Source organism: Ailuropoda melanoleuca, chromosome 4 (assembly GCF_002007445.2).
Source record: "Ailuropoda melanoleuca isolate Jingjing chromosome 4, ASM200744v2, whole genome shotgun sequence".
Lineage (NCBI taxonomy): Eukaryota > Metazoa > Chordata > Mammalia > Carnivora > Ursidae > Ailuropoda > Ailuropoda melanoleuca.
Genome location: NC_048221.1, coordinates 8,401,619 through 8,421,601, shown reverse-complemented (window position 1 = coordinate 8,421,601; position 19,983 = coordinate 8,401,619). Strand labels below are relative to the sequence as shown.

At 41.3% G+C, this 19,983-nt stretch overlaps 1 protein-coding gene across 1 annotated transcript in view; it reads left to right on the top strand.

Annotated features, from left to right (window-relative positions):
* LOC117801854 overlaps window positions 1-19,983 on the top strand; it is a 33,167-nt gene that overhangs the window by 11,700 nt on the left and 1,484 nt on the right. The window contains exon 2 of the mRNA XM_034657828.1: window positions 5,018-5,385. Coding sequence (XP_034513719.1) covers window positions 5,018-5,385 — 368 coding nt within the window. The remainder of the gene's footprint in view (window positions 1-5,017; window positions 5,386-19,983) is intronic.

The window sequence follows — 19,983 nt, the reverse complement described above, 5'->3', positions numbered from 1 at the left end:
AGTGTCCTATACCACCGAAGCCAGTGCTCACTTTGCTCTCTCTTTCCCTATGGAAGGGATCCCAGGCCAAACTGAGGGGTTCTTGACCATGAGGTGGGCTGCTTTGAGGGAGGGGTGATGCAGGTAAAGTGAAACTGTTCTTCTTACTATCTGTAGTCTGTCTCCTCTCAGTTTATTTGCTCCAGTGGTGTGCTCGAAATTCCCTGGACTTTGCAAAAAGGATTTCTCATCCTTGGGTGGCTGTCAAAGCTGGTACACCGTGAGGAGATTTTAGTAGAAAAGTCTTATTCCATCTTCTTTGTGACATCATTCTTTTATTGACCCATATTTAATTTAGAAGTGTTTTATTTAACCTCGAAGTATTTGGGGGTTTTCCGACTATCTATTATTGATTTCTAGATCAATACTATTGTGCTTACAAGCATATTTTGTATGATTTCTTTTCTTTAAAATTTTTAAGCTGTGTTTTATGTCCCAGAATATGGTCTATTTTGGTGGATGTTTCATGTGAACTTGAGAAGAATCTATATTCTGCTGTGTTTGAATGAAGTGTTGCATGGGTTTCAATTACATCCCCTTGTTTGATGGCACTATTTAATTCAACTGTGTTCTTCCTGATTTTCTTCTTGCTGGAACTCTTAATTACTGGTGGAGTATGTTAAAGTCTCCAACTATGAGTGGATTCATCTATTTCTCCTTCAGTTCTTTTTTATTTTATTTTTAAAAAAGATTTTATTTATTTGACGCATACAGAGAGAGAGCACAAACAGGGGGAGCAGCAGGCAGAGGGAGAGGGAGAAGCAGGCTCCCTGCTGAGCAGGGAGCCCGATTCAGGGCTTGATGAGGGGCTTGATGTGGGTCTTGATCCCAGGACCCTGTGATCATGATCTGAGCCGAAGGCACACACTTAACCAACTGAGCCACCCAGGTGTCCCTCTCTTTCAATGCTTTATTTCACAAAACTTTCTTCCTGTGTACATAGCTTCTGAAAATAAGTCCAACTTAATTCTTATCTGTTTCTCTATAATTAAGGTTTTCTTCCCCCTAGCTTCTTTCAAGGTTTTCTCTTTGTTTTTTTCAAGTTTAAATATGTATTTCAAGGTGCACATTTTTAGGTTTTTTTGTTGTTGTTGTTGTTGTTGTTCTTTTTTGTTTTGTTTTTTATCTTCTTTGGTGATCTCTGAGTTTCCTAGATCTGTAGTTTGGTGTCTATTATTAATTTGGGGACAATCTCATCCATTATTGCTTCGCTTGTTTGCTCCTTCTTCATGTATTCTCATTATGTGTAGATCTTCTGTAATTTTCCCAACGTTCTTGGATTTCTGTTCTATATTCTTTTTATTTCAGTGTCAAGGACCCTATTGACATCTTCTTGAGCTCACTGAGTCCTCATACATTTCTGCTGTATCGATGAGCCCCCCCAGGGGAATTCATTTCTATTCTATTCTTTTGGGTTTTTTTATTTCTTGTATTTTCCTTTGGATTCCTAGAGTTTCTGCCTCTTCTTACATTAGTTATTTATTCTTGCATTTTATCCACTATTTCCATAGATCACAAGCATATTAATCATGGTTGCTTTACATTTATGGTCTGATAATTGTAACATATTGCTACATCTGAACCAAGTTCTTTTGCTTGTCCTATTTCCTGAAAATGTACTTCTTTTTTTTTTTTTAACGATTTTATTTATTTGACAGAGATAGAGACAGCCAGCGAGAGAGGGAACACAAGCAGGGGGAGTGGGAGAGGAAGAAGCAGGCTCATAGCGGAGGAGCCTGATGTGGGGCTCGATCCCACAACGCCGGGATCACGCCCTGAGCCGAAGGCAGACGCTTAACCGCTGTGCCACCCAGGCACCCCTGAAAATGTACTTCTTAAGTCAGTATTCCTTTTAACTTTTTGTTGAATGCTGGACATGATGGGATTGTGAAAAAGGAACTGGGGTAAATAGACCTTTAGTGTGAGGGTTCATGTTTATCTGAGTTGGGTTTAGGCTGTGTTTACTATCTGTTGTGGCTGTTGGAGGCTAAAATATTCTCAGATGTCCTTGCTTTTGTCACCCATGATGTCTTTAGGGTTTATGGAGGCTTCTTAAATAAGTTCTGAAACGTATAGTTCTTTCGGTTTATTTCAAATAGGAGCCTTCCTGATGTGGTGGAATGTTGTGGGTAGAGAGTGAGTGTTCTGTATCATATGATCTGGTTTTAGCATTTTAATGAGCATGTGTCCTTGGGCTGTGACCTTCTTTGGTGTAATAGGAAAGATATTTGGCCTTTTCCATGGTTCCCAGCCAAGACTTCCTGAAGCTCTTGGACTTTCTGAGTGATAAGGGTGACAGGAGTTTCTTATGTTCTAATGAGGCAATTGTTTGCTGGCGCCTAGATAGCTTCAGGATGGGAGTTTGTCTCCAGGAAGACCAAACTTGGATTGGAGGCTTAGAACTTTTAGCCCAGCTCCCAACCTCCGGGGAGTGGGGAGGAAGGATTTGGAGATGGGGTTATTTGCCAATTGCCAATGATTTAGTCATTCATGCCTATGTAAAGAAATTCCATAAAACCCCCTAAACCTCAGGATTCAGAGAGATTCTAAGACATCGATGTGCTGGAAGTGTGTTGTATCTGGAGAAGGCATGGAAGTTCCCTACCTCCCGCACATACTTTGCCCTGTATGCCCCTTCCATTTAGCGGTTTCTGACCTGTGTCTTTTATAATAAATCAATAATAAGCATTTTATTAGTTCTAATAGTGCTTCTGTCAAACTAACAAACACGATCCAGGGAACCTTTGAATTTGTAGTTGGCCATGCAGAAATGTGTGTAGCCACCCCTCCCCCCATTTGTGGCAGGCATCTGACGTAGGGCAGTTTTGTGGGATTGAGCCCTTAAACTGTGGAATATGATGGTAACTGTATTTCATATTAGAATTAAATAGAATCGTTGGGACGCCTCAGAGGCTCAGTTGGTTAAGCATCTGCCTTCGGCTTGGATCATGATCCCAGGGTCCCGGGATGGAGCCCCTCATCGGGCTCCTTGCTCAGCAGGGAGCTTCTCCCTCTGCCTGCTGCTCCCCCTTGCTTTTGCTCATGCACGTGTTCTCTCTGACAAATAAAATCTTAAAAAAAGAAAAAAAAAGAATTAAATAGAATTGTAGGCCACTCTCACCCTTAGTGTTGGAGAGCTGGAGAACTGGTGTTGGGAAACACACCATGTATTTGCTCTCAGGAGTAAGAAAAAAACAAAACAAAAAACCTTTCAACCTTGCAAGTATTTCTAAGTCCCGCCCCCTCAACTTAGGTCAGGTAGGAAAGCTAAATGGGACTCAGGTTGGCTATTTCATCCCCCCACCTCCCCACCCACGCTGTGACAGGTAGGTTCTGGTAAAATCCCAGTTAGTTAGGCTCTTGAAAAGCAGATTATATTAAGGACAGGCCTTGTTAAAGAGAATGATATGGGCATATGTTAAAATGGCTATATTTCTGTCTTTCTTTCCAATTCTGCACACAGCCATTTGCCCAGTGATTAATGCTTTCATAGTTCTGTGGTGTTGATTTTAAGTTTGTTAGCTTTTTTCCTAGTGAGGATAGGAATGTCACCTCTAAGTTCCTTACATGCCAGATGACAAACCAGAGGTCTCTATTTTTTAATGTTTGTTGGCAGACAGCTTTAAAAGTCTCATTCCTGCTCCTTCTCCTTGTGCCCTGCATCTGAACAAGGTGACAAGAAAGCCTGGCTGCTCACTGCGTTGGTGCCGGCAAGAGATTCTCGGGAAGCCCCTGCCCTTGTGCCCAAACTCACTGTAGACAACCCCTGAACTTCAACCTAGGCTGGGCTCCTTTCCTTGCTCTTTCTTTTCTTTTTCTTTCTTTAAAGATTTTATCTATTTATTTATTTTGCAGGGAGGAGGAGAAGGAGAAGGAGAGTCTTAAGCAAACTCTATGTTGAGTGCAGAACCCCACACGGGGCTCGATCTTATGACTCTGAGCTGAAACCAAGAGTCAGTTGCTTAACTGACTGTGCCACCCAGGAGCCCCCTTTCCTTGCTCTTTCAAGGCATTTCCAACCTGCTTGGGAGGCCTGCCCTCCCTGGAAAACTCCCATTATCAAAGTAATTAACCTTTTTGTTTTTTCCTGGAAGGGATATGTTGTCAACCAAACCTAGAGTGGGGACCCACCTGACTCTGCAGGTGACACCATAACAGTTATAGAAGGGGTAACATGGTATATATATTGCAATACACTTTGCTTAACTATTCTGTTAATAAATACTCCAGATCTTTACATATCAATACATGCCACCCTTTGTTTAAGAAAAAGAATAGTAGGTATGATGATAAGTATATGCAAGCAATTCTTTCTAAATAGACAGTTGGATTTTAACCATTTTTGCCACCAAAACCGTGAGTGAAAACTCGGATTGCCAAATTACAGAACCTATACAAATTATGTTCTTTTCAAACAGAATTTCTTAAGATTTTTATCATTAAATATATTGAGGAAAGAATTACAAAATGTTTTGAGGTAGGATTTGCTAATAACATACATATCCTTGAGGTCATCATCAAGATTCCTAACTGTGGGCAGTAGTGAGAGTCTCCTCATGTTCCCTTGCCTGGCTCACCTCTGTCCTGCCCCATAGATGACCACTGTCCTGATGCTTTGTTTATCCTTGACACCTTTACCAGCTATTATCTTCCCCTAAGCAGTGTTCTTTCAGTTTTCCTCCTTCAACCTTTGAACAGGTAAGTATGAACGGAATTATACTGAAAGGTTTTCCGTTGGTTTTTTTGCCTTAGTGATTGTGTGTCTCACGTGCGAGCACCTGAGGCTTCGGGCCTGGTCTAGGACTGTGGGGTTCAAGGCTCCCACCCAGCTAAGTGGTCTAACACTTTGAGATTCTTCAAATATAAATGAGGGCGGGGGGGGGGGCGTGGTGGGCAGACGACTCCCTGCCGGACGATGGTCAAAGATCAAAATGGAACCAGACCTATGGTGAGGTCACTTTTGTCCATGTTTGTGAAGGGTCACGGCTCCGTGAGTGGCCTGGCGGCCTTGCGGTTCAAAGCAATGTCTTCGGAGAGAACAGGTTGCAGCCCACTGCCCATGCAAGGTCGGCTCAAAGACGTGACCTCCGGCCCGCTGTCACTCAGGCGGGCGAGGGCGGGGCCTTGTGAACGGTCCAATCAGGAGAGTCGCCTGAACCATACGTGCGGGCGGCGCTGTGGACGGCGGGGACTGTGTGCCGTCGCTGCTGTCCGTCTGAGGCTCGCATCACCTCTCGCTGTCCTGAAAGGCTTCGGGAGCTTCCGCCACATCCTCTGTGACCGTGACCTCCGCTGGCCGCGGCAATCGTATGGTGGTCGACCCGGTACCCCAGAAAGCCAGCAATGGTGAGTGTGCGGGGCCGGGAATCGGGCAAGGGGGGTGGTGGGACCGGCTGGAACCGGCCGTGGCGGGACCTGGCCTCCCCGCGGTGAACTCCGGAGTCTGGGGACCCGAGGCCGCCGGTGGCGCGGCACGCGGCGCGGGGCCGGGGTGGCTGCTGGGACCCCCACGTCCTTTCCCGTCACTGCGCGGCCGCGTCTCCCTTAAGCTGGGCGATGACCACGGGGAGGGTCATCAGGAGACAGTCATGCCTCGGTCTCCCGGGTTCGTGTGCGGGAGGTGCTGTGGTCTGTGGGGTCCCCAACCTCTCCCAGGGGGGACCCGGTTTCCCTTCACTTTTCCAAACGTTTAGGGAGTAGGATCTCAAAGCCACGACCCTGTGGCCCCCAGCCTAGCTCTTTATAGGACTGGCAATAAATGCCTAAATTTCCAGATCTTTCCCTGCATTTGGAAACGCCATCTTTCCTCTCCAGTTCATAACATCATTATTAACTATTTGTTCTCCATGATGCATTTCAAATACGCAGTATTTTATCGTTTATCCACAGAGCCATGAAGGGCTCTTTTTAAAGACTTATTTTTGTGGGTATTTTACCTGAGAAGAAAGCAGAGAATAACCACCTGGAACTGTTTTATGAAATCCTTGTGCTGCTCACCCCAGGATCTTTCCTGGACACAGACGTCCTATGGGAAGTCCTTTGAGTGGAGGTTCTTTAAAACTTTCCTGGGTTATCTGTCCTCTCAGCACTGCCCCTCCTTGCATTTGTCACTCTGGAAAGATTTATTCACTTGAGACTTAGCTGGGGAAACAGTATAAAGTATTTCTAAAACAGTGAATTTCAGAAAAAAAATTACTTTCCATTGTTAAAATTTGTTCCCTTTTTTCTTCTAAGTGGGTATAGTAATGTTCTGAGATATGTTCTTCCTTTCAGATGATTTTAAAGGGCATATCAGGGCCTAGACATGTATTGCAACACAGTTGTTTACGAATCAATTTCTTTTCTTGGAAATAATTGACATCTTCATTTTCTGATAGTAGAAAGTTGGTTTTCTTGTTGAACTGGTAAAATTCCTTAAAATTTTCTTTCCTCCTTTACACATAAACATTGGGTGTCTGTGATTTTGCGGGATTCTTGAACCACTGGGTTTATGTCATTTAAATGATCAGTGGTGGTCCAGAGCACTGTGACTGGGGAGCAGAAGCCTGAGGCCAGTGACTCCACGCTAAGGGCAGCTTTGAGCTGGCAAAGGCAAAGGGAGTTTTCTTAGGCCTCGATGTTTTTGCATGTTTGGGTTTTGCGTCTATGATAATGGTGCACTCACGGTGTAATTTGGGTATTGAGAAACTCTGTGAAAGTCTGGAGTTCTGTCTCCTGGACAAAACGTTTATGAATTTGGGAGTTCATTTGGGTCACAACCTTAAACTGAATCTGCCTGAGAGTATCCTCATTTGTAATATTGGAAACCCTGGGGGAGGGAGTTCTGTAAGCTGCCAGGAGAGAGGGAGTGCCGGGCTCCCAGAGTTCATTCCTGCAGCTCATCAGGTGTCCCCCCTTCACCAGGGGCTGACCCACTGTGGAGACGCTGTCTCAACTGGGAATGTCTAGAGCCCAGCTTGGAAGTGTGTTTAATTTCTGAATATGGGTTTTCCTTCTCAACTCAGAGTAAGCAGGCTGCTTCTCTGAGCTGATTTGAATGTTTGCATTTCTTTGCTTGGCATTCTTTTTTACCTATTGAATAATATTCCAGTCCTTTCACTCTAGTTTCCCTTAGTAGTTTGCAGTTTTATTTCCTGTCTGAATGGGTAAGATTTTTTATTTCTTGGGCTTTGAAAATGTAGGTTGATTGAGAAAAATGTGTGAGGCAAGAAAATCTTGAAACCCAACAATTTTTATTCCTTTTAGGCAACAATCTCAACCTGTGAGATGGGCATACTGATGTTCTCAGGCACATTTTTCGCTTTTATTTTTATTATTTTTTAATATAAAGATTTTATTTTTAAGAAATCTCTACACCCAACGTGGGACTCGAACTTACAGCCCCTAGATCAAGAGTCACATGTTCTACTGACTGAGCCTGCTGGGCACCCCTCATTTTTCATATATGTGCCTGTCTCCAGGGAACTTTGACATTTAAAAGGCTATACTATTTTTAAAGGCAAATGAATTTCTGTTTTAATTGATGTCAGAAAAACTACCCAAGCTTATGTAAGTCTTTACAAATCCTAGTAGGTTTCAGGGTTTAAATGCAACCCCCTAATGCAGCGCAACATGCTAGTCATTCCTGACAATGTCCTTAGTGTGAAATATAGTGGAGGGACAAACTACGATGTCCCTTGTCCTTTTAGAGAATTGAAATTTTTCATTTTTTATGGGTTGCAGTTTCATACCCGTTAGTGCTTAAAGAAATAAATTTTAGAATGATTTCCTATGTAGAAAAGTTTAAATTAATTTAAAATTACATTTAAAGTAGCAGAAGTTGAAAACACTATTAAGTAGTAAAATATACTATATATAAGTTTGTTTCTTTTATATTAATTGCATGCTAAGGATTATAGTTCATAAGAAACTAGTGGGCTTCAGAAAAAATTTTAAAATATGAAATGATGAGAGTTCAGGTTTTTGTTAGAGCATTTCATTTTACAGAAAAATTAATCACAAAGTACAGAGTTCCCACTTGACCCCTCTGTATCCACAGTTTGCAATATTTTTTATATCTCCTGTTACTGTGGTATATTTGTTACAATTGATGGACCAGTAGTCATGCATTAAAGTCTACTGTTTATATGAACATAGATGTTTTGTGTTATGTACAATCAGTGGGTTTTGGCAAAACTATAATGACACGTGTCCGTCCTTCCTTCCTTCCTTTCTCTCTTTCTCTCTTTCTTTCTTTTCTTCTTTTTTTTAAAGATTTGTTTATTTTGGAGAGACAGAGAGTGTGCCTGTGCGGGGGGAGGAGGGTTAAGGGTGAGGGAGAGAGAATCTCAAGCTGACTCCGTGCTGAGCGTGGAGCACGATGTGGGGCTCCATCCCAGGACCTTGAGATCACGACCTGAGCCGAAACTAAGAGTTGGTTGCTTAACCAACTGCTCCACCCAGGCACCCGTGTCCATCATTTCTATATCCTATAGAATAGTCTCTCTTTCCTAAAAATATCTTGTGCTCCACTGGTTTATTTATTTAATCAGCCTTCCCTCCAACACCCCAATCTTTCACCAAAAGATCTTTTTACTGGCTCATAGTTTTGTCTCTTCCAGAATGTCATATACCTGAAAACAGTGTAGTTAGCCTTGTCAGAGTGTCTTCTTTCACGTAACATACTTTAAAGTTTCTTCCTTGTCTTCTGTTGGCTTTATCCTTTATTTCTTTTTATCACTAAGCAAGATTTATCATATGCATATACCACAGGTGGTTTATTTGTTCTGCTATTGAAGGATATCTTGCTAAACTCCTGGCTCATTTTGCATGTTTCTGTGTGAGTACAAAGTTTCAGTTCGTTTGGGTAAATAAATACCAAGGAGTATGATCACTAGATCCTCTGGTAAGAGTATGTTTAGTTTGATAAGAAACTGCCTGTCTTCCAAAGTAGGCATAGCATTTTCCATTCCTACCAGCAGTGAGTGAGGATTCTTGTCAGTTTACATCTTCACCGGTATTTGGTGTTCTGAATTGTATACATTGTAATAAGTGTCTAGTGATATCCATTTATGTTCTGTTTATCATTCCCTAATGATATTTGAAGTTAAACTTCTTTTCATATGCTTATTTGCAATCTGTATTATCTTTGGTGATGTGTGTTCAGATCATTTACCCATTTTTAATTGGATTGTTTGTCTTAGTTTTAAGAATTCTTTGGCCATTTTGGGTGTCCTTTATCAGATAACTGTTCTACAAAGATTTTCTCCCTGTGACTGTTCATTTTCTTTGTTTTTTTAAGATTTATTTATTTGAGATAGAGCAAGAGTGAGAGCGCACAAGCAGGGGGAGCAGCAGAGGAAGAGGGAGAAGCAGGCTCCCCACTGAGCAGGGACCCCGACACAGAGCTCGATCCCAGGACCCTGGATCATGACCTGAGCCGAAGGCAGATGCTTAACTGAGCCACCCAGGCGCCCTGTGACTATTCATTTTCTTACCACTCTCTTTTGCAGAACAGGGTTTTTATTTTATGAAATAAAGCTTCTCATTTTTTTCTTCCATGGATCTTGCTTTTGGTGTTGTTATCTTAAAATTCATCAATTAACCCAGGATCATCTCCTATGTTATCTTTTAGGAGTTTTTAACCTTTAGATTTACGATATATTTTTGGTTAAGTTTTGGGAGAGGTGTAAGGTTAGTGTCTAAATTTATTTTTTGTTTTTTTGGTTTATCTTTTGCATGTGGATATCCACTCTTCCTAGCACTGTTTGTTTAAAAGACTTTTTCTCAGGGCGCCTGGGTGGCTCAGTCAGTTAAGTGTCTGACTCTTAATTTCTGCTCAGGTCATGGTCTCGGGGTCATGGGATTGATCCCCATGTCGGGCTCCACACTCGGTACAGAGTCTGCTTCAGATTCTGTCTCTCCTTCTGCCCTTACCCCTGCTCATGCATGAGCTCTTCTCTCAAATAAAATCTTTTTTAAAAAAGACTTTTTCTCTCTGAATTGCCTTTTTGTCCTTTGTCAAAGATCAGCTGACTACATTTGTGTGGGTCTGTAGGAAAGCAGTTGACTTCTGCATCCTTCAAACTTGCTATGCTCTGTTATTTGCAGAGTGATCGCTGAAATTGTTGGGGACTCTTGTCAGATAGTCTACCATAAGTGTGTGTTGGGTTTTAGCAAATGTTTTTTCATTTTCACCTCCTTTATTCCTGATATTAGTAATCTCTGTCTCCCTTCTTTTCTCACTTAGATTGACTAGACATTTACCAATCCATTAATCATTTCAAAGAACTAGCTTTTGGTTTTCTTGATATTGTCTCTTAATTTCCTGTAATTTTTAATGTCTTTTATAAGTTTTACCATTTTATTTTCTCTATTTTTATTGAGATATAATTGACATGTAACATTAGTTTCAGGTGTACAACATAATGGCTTGGTATTTGTATATATTGTGAAATATTTCTACAATAATTCTAGTTAACATCCTTCATTGCACATAGTTACAGTTTCTTACTTAGCATAGAAATTTTAAGATCTACTCTTAGCAACTTTCAAATATTCAGTATTACAGTATTATGAGCTGTAGTCACCATGTTGTATGCTACATCCCCATGACTTACTCATTTTATAACTGAAAGTTTGTACCTTTTGACCTCCCTTCACCCATTTTCCGCACCATTCACCTCTGGCAACCACCAGTTTGCTTTCTCTCTGAGTTTGTATTTTTGTTTTTATTTTTGGGGGGATTTACTTAGCATGTGTGCATGCACGGTGAGGAGGGGCAGAGGGGGAGAGTGTCTCAAGCAGACTCTGCTTGAGCGTGGAGCCTGAGGTGGGTCTTGATCTCACGACCCCGAGATCATGACCGGAACCGAAACCGAGAGTGGGATGCTTAACCTACTGTGTCACCGGGCACCCCTGTGCTTTTGTTTTCAGATTCCACATATAAGTGAGATTATACAGTATTTGTCTTCCTCTCTGACTTATTACACTTAATGTTCTCAAAGTCTGTGTGGATGGTAAGATTTTGGGGTGCCTGGGTGGCTCAGTCAGTTGAGCCTCTGACTCTGGATTTTGGCTAGGGCCGTGAAATCGAGCCCCATGTAGGGCTCCACACCTGTGGACCCTGCTGAAGGTTCTTTGTCTCCCTCTGCCCCTTCCTACCCTCGTACTCAAAAAAAAGAAAAAAAAGACTATTTTATTCTTTTTTATAGCTGAATAATAATCTATTAATATTTATCGGTTTGTCCATTGGTGAACACTTGCTTTTTCCATATCTTGGCTGTTGTAAATAATAATGCAGTGAATTAGGGTGCATGTATTTTTTTCGAGTTAGTTTTTTTCCAGTAAATACCCAGAAGTGGTATTGTTGGATCACATGGTCATTGTATTAATTTTTTGAGGACTCTCCATACTGTGTCCGTAGCGGCTGCACCAATTTACATTCCCAGTAACAGTGCACAAAGGTTCCCTGCATCCTCATCAACACTTGTGATCTGTCTTTTTGATACCGGCCATTTTGACGGTGATATCTTGTTGTGGTGATATCTCGTTGTGGTTTTGATTTGCATTTTCCTGATGACGAATGATGTTGAGCACCTTTTCATATACCTGTTGGGCGTCCATATGTGTTCTGTGGATAAATGTCTATTTAGATCCTCTGCCCATTTTATTTTTTAATTGGATTCTTTTTTTGGTGTTGAGTTTTATAAGTTCTTTATGTATTTTGGATATAACCCCTTGGATGTAACCAGAGATATGATTTGTAAATATTTTCTGCCATTGAATAGGTTGCCTTTTCATTTTATTGATGATTTCTTTTGCTGTACAGAAGCTTTTTAGGTTGATATAGACCCACTTGTTGATTTTTGCTTTTGTTGCCAGATCTAAAAAGTCATCTTTAAGATTGATGTCAAGGAGCTTACCAGTTTTCTTCTAGGAATTTTATGGAGTCAGGTCTTACACTCAAGTCTTTAGTCCATTTTGAATTGATTTTTGTATATGGTGTGAGAAATGGTCCAGTTTTCCCAGCACTATTTATTGAAGAGACTGTCCTTTCTCCCATTGTATATGTTTGTTTCCTTTGTTGTAAATTAATTGACCACGAACTGTGGGTTTATTTCTGTATTCTCTGCTCTATTCCATTGATCTGTATGTCTGTTTTTAGGCCAGTGCCATACTGTTTTGATTACTGTGACTTTGTAACATAGTGTGAAATAAGAGAGTGTTATGCCTTCAGATTTGTTAAGATTGCTTTGGCTATTCAGGGTCTTTGTGGTTCCATGCAAATTATACGATTGTTCTATTTCTGTGGAAATGCCTTTGAAATTTAATAGGGATTGCATTGAATCTGTAAATTGCTTTAGATAGTATGGATATATTTTTTAAAGATTTTATTTATTTATTTGACAGAGACAGCCAGCGAGAGAGGGAACACAAGCAGGGGGAGTGGGAGAGGAAGAAGCAGGCTCATAGCGGAGGAGCCTGATGTGGGGCTCGATCCCAAAACGCCGGGATCACGCCCTGAGCCGAAGGCAGACGCTTAACTGCTGTGCCACCCAGGCGCCCCCTAGGTAGTATGGATATTTTAACAGTAGCACTTCTTTCAATCCATTGAGCATGGAATATCTTTGCATTTATTTTGTGTCACCTTCTATTTCTTTAATCAGTGTCTTACAGTTTTCAGTATATAGGCCTTTCACCTTTTTAAGTTTATTCCTGTTTTGTTCTTTTTGATGCAATTGTAAATGGACTATTTTTACTATTATTTATTTTTAAAAATTTATTTGTTAGAGTGAGCAAGCACAAGCAGGGGGAACGACAGGCAGAGCGAGAAGCAGGCTCCCTGCTGAGCAAGGAGCCCAATATGGGACTCGATCCCAGGACCCTGAGATCCTGACCTGAGCTGAAGGCAGATGCTCAACCTACTGAGTCACCCAGGTGTCCCCTGGACTATTGTTAAATTTTATTAAGTTTTTTATCTTAATTCCAGTATAGTTAACATACCTTTAAATTTTTTTATTAAGGTAAGGTGGACTGTTTTCTTAATTTCTCTTTCTGATGGTTCCTTATTAGTCTAAAGAAATGTAACCAAATGGTTTTTTGGTGGAGTCTTCAGAGTTTTCTATATACAAACAGTTCCCAACTTAATGATGGTTCCGACTCAAGATTTTTTGACTTTTTGATGGTGCGAAAGCAATACACATTCAGTAGAAACCATGCTCTGAATTTTGATTTTTCCATTCTCAGTGTGCAGTACAGTACTGTCTTGTGGTGCTAGGCAGCAGTAGCAGCCAGCGGTAGTGGCAGTCAGTACACAGACATGAGGGTAAATGATTGTTACAGTTAAAACCCTTCTGTCCCTATACGACTGTTCTTTTTTTTACTTTCAGTATTCTATTCAATAAACTACATGAGATATTCAACACTTTGTTAAAAATAGGCCTTGTGGGGTGCCTGGGTGGCTCAGTCAGTTAAGCGTCCGATTCTTTATTTCAGCTCAGGTCATGATTTCCAGGTCATGGTATTGAGCTCCTCGCTCAGCAGGGAATCTGCTGGAGATTCTCTCCCTCTCTCCCCCTCTGTCCTTTCCCCCAAATAAATAGATTTTTAAAAATAGGCTTTGTGTTAGATGATTATACCCAACTGTAGCTAATGTAAGTGTTCTGAGTACAATTAAGGTAGGTTAGGCTAAGTTTAGATGTTCAGTAAGTTAGGTATAAAAAAGATTTTATTTATTCATTTGAGTGGGAGAAAGAGCATGAGCCGGGGAGGGCAGGCAGGCAGAGGGAGCACACTCCCCACTGATCCGGGAGCCCAATGCAGGTCTTGATCACAGGACTCTGAGATCATGACCTGAGCTGAGGGCAGCTGCTTAACCATCTGAGCCACCTGGGTAGCCCTACATTTTTAATTGAGAGATAGTTCCGATTTATGATATATCAGTACACAACACAGTCATAAGGTGAGGAGATGCAGAATATCATGTCATCTACAAATAGACCGTTTTACCTCATTTTTTCTAATCTGGGTGCCATTTTTCTTTTTCTTGCCTAATTGCCCTGGCTAGAACTTCCAGTTTTATGTAGTGGGCATCCTTCTCTTGCTCCTGATCTTAGCAGAAAAACTTATAGCTTTTCAGCATTGAGTATGAGGTTATCTGTGGGCTTGCCGTATGTGGCCTTTATTATGTTGAGGTACTTTCTCTGTATACCCACTTTGTTGAGAGTTTTTATCATAAATGGATGTTGAATTTTCCCATATGTCTTCTGCATCTATTGAGATAATCATGATTTTTAATCTTCATTTTGTTAATATGGTTTATCACATTGATTTGTAGATGCTGAACCATCTACAGTGCATCATGGAACAAGTCCCACTTGATCATGGTATATGATCTTTTTAGTGTGCTGTTGGACGCACTTTGCTAGTATTTTGTTGAGGAGTTTTCTAGCTTATGTTCATGTTGGATTGTAATGTCCTGTGGCATCTTTGTCTGGTTTTGATATCAAGGTAACACTGGCCTCATAAAATTAGTTTGGAAATGTTCCCTTCTGTTTTTTAGTAAGAGTTTGAGAAGGATTTAGTATTACTTTTTCTTTGAATGTTTGGTAGAGCTTGCCAGTGAAGCCATCTGGTCCTGGACTTTCGTTTGTTGGGATGTTTTTGATTACTGGTTGACACTTTTTACTAGTAATCAGTCTGTTCAGATTTTCAGCTTATTCATAATTCAGTCTTTATATGTATTTTGTTTCTGAGAGTTTATCTGGGTCTTCTAGGTTGTCCAATTTTTTTGGTGTATACTTGTTCGCAGCAGTCTCTTATGACCCTTTGTATTTCTCTTGTATATTGTAATGTCTCCTTCATTTCTGATTTTATATATTTGAGTCCTCTCCTTTTTTTCTTGGTGACTCTACTAAAGGTCTATTCATTTTATTTGTCTTATCAAAAAACCAACTCCTAGTTTCACTGATTTTTTCCCGTTGTCGTTATAATTGGTATTTTGTTTATTTCCACTGTGATCTTTGTTATTTCTTTCCTTCTTCTAACTTTGGTCTTCATTTTTTTCTTTTTTTCCTAGTTCCTTGAGGTATAAAGTTGGGTTTATTTGAGATCTTTCTTGATGTTAGCATTTATTGCTATGAACTTCCTTCTTGGAACTGCTTTTGGTGTATCTCATAAGTTTTGGTATGAAGTATTACCATTTTTATTTGTGTCCGGATATTTTTTTACTTCTCAGTTGATTTTTTTCACCTGTTGGTTGTTTAGTAGCATGTTATTTAATCTGCACATATTTGTGAATTGTACAGTTTTGTCCTTGCAGTTGATTTCTAGGCCTACCATTGTGGTTGGAAAAGATGCTTGATACGACTTTAATCTTCTTAAGTTTAGTAAGACTTGTTTTGTGGCCTAAGATATGATCAGTTGTGGAGAATGTTCTAGGTGCACTTAAGAATGTGTATGCTGTGTATTCTGTTGCTTTTAGATGGAATGTCTGTTAAGTCCATCTGGTTTAATGTGTCATTTTAATTCAATGTTTACTTATTGATTTTTTTTGTCTGGATGATACATCCATTGGTGAAAATAGGATATTAAAGTCCCCCACTGTTACTGTATTGCTATTTCTCCCTTTAGGTCTGTTAATATTTGCTTTATATATTTAGGTGTTCCTATTTTGAGTGTATAAACATTGACAAATACTATATCCTCTTAATGGGATTCACCCCTTTATCATTATATAATGACCTCCTTTGTCTTTTATTACAGTCTTTGTCTTAAAGCCTATTTTGTGTCATACAAAATAGCTAGTTTTATTTTGGTTTTCATTTGCATGGAATATCTTTTGCCATCCTGTCATTTTCAGTCTGTATGTTACTTTCAATCTGTATGTCTTTGCACCTGAGGTCTTTTGTAAGCAGTATAGGTTTTTATTTTAAAGATTTTATTTGAGAGAGAGAGTGCGCAGGCACGTGCACACACAAGCAGGGGAGGAGAAGCAGGCACCCCACTGAGTTGGGAGCCAGATGTGGGGCTCAATCCCAGGACTCTGGGATCATGACCCGAGCCAAAGGCAGCTGTTCAACTGACTGAGCCACCCAGGCGCCCCAGCAGTATAGATTTTTAAAAGTCCATTCAGCCACTCTGTGTCTTTTGATTGGAGAATTTAGTCCATTAATATTTTAAAGTAGTTATTGGTAGGTATGTACTAATTGCCATTTTCACTGTTTTTTGGCTGTTTTGTAATTTGTTCTTTTCTGGGTCTCATGATTTGAGGATTTTCTGTAGGACTATGTCTATTTTTTTAAAGATTTTATTTATTTATTTGACAGGCAGCGAGAGAGGGAACACAAGCAGGGGGAGTGGGAGAGGGAGAAGGAGGCTTCCCGCTGAACAGGGAGCCCAATGTAGGGCTCGATCCCAGGATCCTGGGATGATGGCCTGAGCCAAAGGCAGATGCTTAATGACTGAGCCACCCAGGCACCCCTGTAGGACTATGTTTAGATTCTTCTCTCTTTTATGTGTCTACTATAGGTCTTTGCGATTGCCATGAGGTTAATAGAAACATAGATTGTTATAAATATAAGCTAAAGTTGAGAACAATTTAAGTTTGAGTGCATTCTGAAACTCTACATTTTTATTCCATTTTATGTTTTTGATATCACAATTTACATCTTTGTGTCTCAGTTAGTGTATTTTCATTCATACTTTCGTCTTTTAACCTCAACTTTCATGATTAACCCACCATCTTTACATTAGTCTGAATTTTACTATATATTTACCTTTAACAGTGTAATTTGTACTTTCATATTTTCCTGTTACTAATTAGCATCCTTTCATTTCAATTTAAGTACTTTTTGCATGGCTTACAAGGCCAGTCTACTGGTGATGAACTCCTTTAGCTTTTGCTTCGTTGGAAAACTCTTTTTCTCCAATTCTGAAAGACAGCTTTACTGAGTTGGGTTTTCTTGGTTAGCAGTTTTTCTCTTTTTAAAAAGATTTTATTATTTGTCAGAGAGGGAGAATCAGGCTCCCTACTGAGCAAGGAACCCAATATGGGGCTCGATCCCAGAACTCTGGGATCATGACCTGAGCCAAAGGCAGATGCTTAACCAACTCCCCCCGCCAAGCATTTTGAATATATCACACCACTCCTTTCTAGCCTGCAAAGTTTTTACTGAAAAATCTGATGATCTTATGGGAGTTCCCTTGTACATAACAAGTGTTTGTTGTTGTTGTTTTTCTCTCTTGCTGGTTTTAAGAGCCTCTCCTTGTCTTTAGCTTTGACACTAATTATAATGCTTCTTGGTGTGAGTCTCATTGTGTTCATTTTTTTTGGAACTCTCTCAGATTCCTGGATCTTGGTGTCTGTTTCTTCTCCAGGTTAGGGAAGTTTTCAGCCATTATTAATGTTAAGGTTTTTTTGCTCCTTTCCTCTTTGGGGGTCCGATAATGCAGATATGGGTCAGCTTGATGTAATCCCATAAGTCCGTTACGCTGTCTTCACACTTTTTCATTCTTTTTTCTTTTTGCTGTTTTGATTGGGTAAGTTCTGCCCTGTCTTCATTTTTCAGTTCAGTTATTCTTCAGCTCTAGGACTTCTGTTTGGTACTTTGTTTTCTATCTGTTTGTTGAAATTCTCACTTTTTTCATCCATTCTTCTTTCCTGAGCGAGGTGAGCATTTTTATCACTGTTGATTGAACTCTTTATCAGATAAATCACCTATCTTTTTTTCATTAAGGTCTCCAAGGTTTTATCTTTTGCTTCTTTGGTTTCCTTGACACTCTGTTGGGTTTTGTGTGTTAGATAAAGCAGCCGCCTCTCCCAGGCTTGAAGGAGTGACCTCATGGAAGAGAGCCGTTTGCTGTCTCTCAAACCTTGGTGATTGTCCAAGAAGGCTATTTTTAGTTGCCCCCAGTAGTTGAGGGGGTGCCAAGACCTATCAGTGCCCCAAGAGGAGGATCCCAGTCAGCACCTAGATTCAGGCTGGTTAGAAGGCTGACCCTCAGGCAGCAGCTTTTAAAGTTTGCAGCGTGACCTCTCAGGTGAAGACTGGGTGATGGATGTTTCTGCCTCCTTTGCTCTGAGCCCTGGGAAGTAACCAGTTCAGAATGGTTTCTTTCTTTGGTACCGTCCCATTGAATACAAGCCCTGCCGGCCACCAAAGGCAGGATATTAAGGGACTCCAGGGCACTGTATACAGGCTCTTATGTTAGAGATTCGTACAGCATGGGGGGCTTGAGGCAGGCCCAAGGGAGCACGTGAAGATGGTGCCCACTTGTTAGAAGATGGAGGGGACACAGTGAAGTATCCCTCAAGCTGAGAAGGCACTTCGAGACCAAAAACAAAACAGGCCACTTCAGACCGTTCACAGTTTTTTTTATTCAGGGAAACTTACCGAGGGGAGAGTGGGCAGAAGATGGTCCACGGTAGCCACATAGTTATTCTCCAGAAGTCCAGGCCTCAGTCCACGGATTTTATAGAGGAAGGGGACACAGAAGGACACTGTCGTAAGATCAGAGGGTTGCACGTACCTCAAAGAGTGTGCATGCACCTGATTGACAGCTAACCTCTAATTGGATCTTGTGGCACCACCTGTGTGCCGGAAGGGGAAGGACTGTGCTATCTCTGACAGATCGATGGAAGGCCGGAACAAGCCTCCCCTCTTGCCAGCCTTGGTGGGCATTCCTAACGTGGGTATATTAATATCCAAGGACCTGGAACAGAGAGCCCCAAGAGAAGTCATTGAGCAAACATGAGCAAGATTGGAGGGCTGGAGTGGCTGTCAGTGTTGTCAGCACTCCTACACCCCTGTCTTCACCAGTCTCTGGAGAGGATGTAGTTTNGAAGCAGCTCACGTGTATAGGGTTTTTGTAGAGATCTCTGAGCCCTCAGTGCCGAGTAACTTCCTGGCTCGGGACACAGAGAACAGAAAAGCTGAGAGTGCATTAAATATTACCCAAGGGANGGTGGTAGCCAGTTAAGAACTCTTTCTCCATTTGTTGGTCTTGTGGGACCCACGGGCATAAGTAAGTCCCACTGACCACCGGAGCCAAGCAATCTAGAGGGCTTTCCTGGGCAGCAGAAATGTTCTGCAAAAATCAGAGTGTCAAGCAAGGCGTATGCTTCTGGGAAATACTGGAGAGCTGGAGGCACAGGGAGAGCACAAAATTGCCTGTTTGTGGATAGCACTGCAGTAAGCACTTAGAGGACTGTTAAATTAGATGCCTACCGTTCAAGCTGACACTTTGATTAGCAAGCAAGCTTCNGTGGGTTTATGGCAAGACTTCTCCCCAAGTCACTGACTCTGATTTTTGATGTTTGACTGCTCACAGCTTTGAAGCTCATCCCTCCTTCCTCCTCCTTGGTCCACTTCTAGCCAAGGCAGCAAGAAAGCCCAGTGGCTCCTGCGTTGGCCGTGGCAAGAGGTTCAGTTCATACAAGCATCTGCCCTTGTGTGTGAACCTTTAGTCCACTCACAACATCAGGGAAAAAAAAAAGTCTGCATGCTTTTCCCTGCTCTCTCAAGCTATTTCATGCCTGCTTGAGAGGCCTGCCTTCCTCCCAGAGACCTCAGTTATGGAATGAACTCTTTTACACCCTCTTGGCAGTACGTGGTGTCATCCAGTACTCGGGTGTTGGCCGTTGTGCTTCTGTGCACTGCATCGCCGCTCATAAATGAGAGAAAATGAGATGGCTCCCTCTAGAGTGGCTGGTCAGGAAACTTCCTCCTGAAATTGGAGAATGGAGATTTTATGTTCTTTTGGAGGAAAGCACTGCTGAATCCTTTACGTATTTAATAATCATGAACAGACTCACCATCAGATCATTGTGGATGTCCGTGAACTCCCTTGCAATCTGCAGTTCTTAACCTATTTGTCAAGCATGGGCCAGAGTGCACTGGTACAGTTTGACCAAAAAGAGTTCTTCTAGCACCTTTTCACCTCTGTATGTGTCCTAAAAAATGA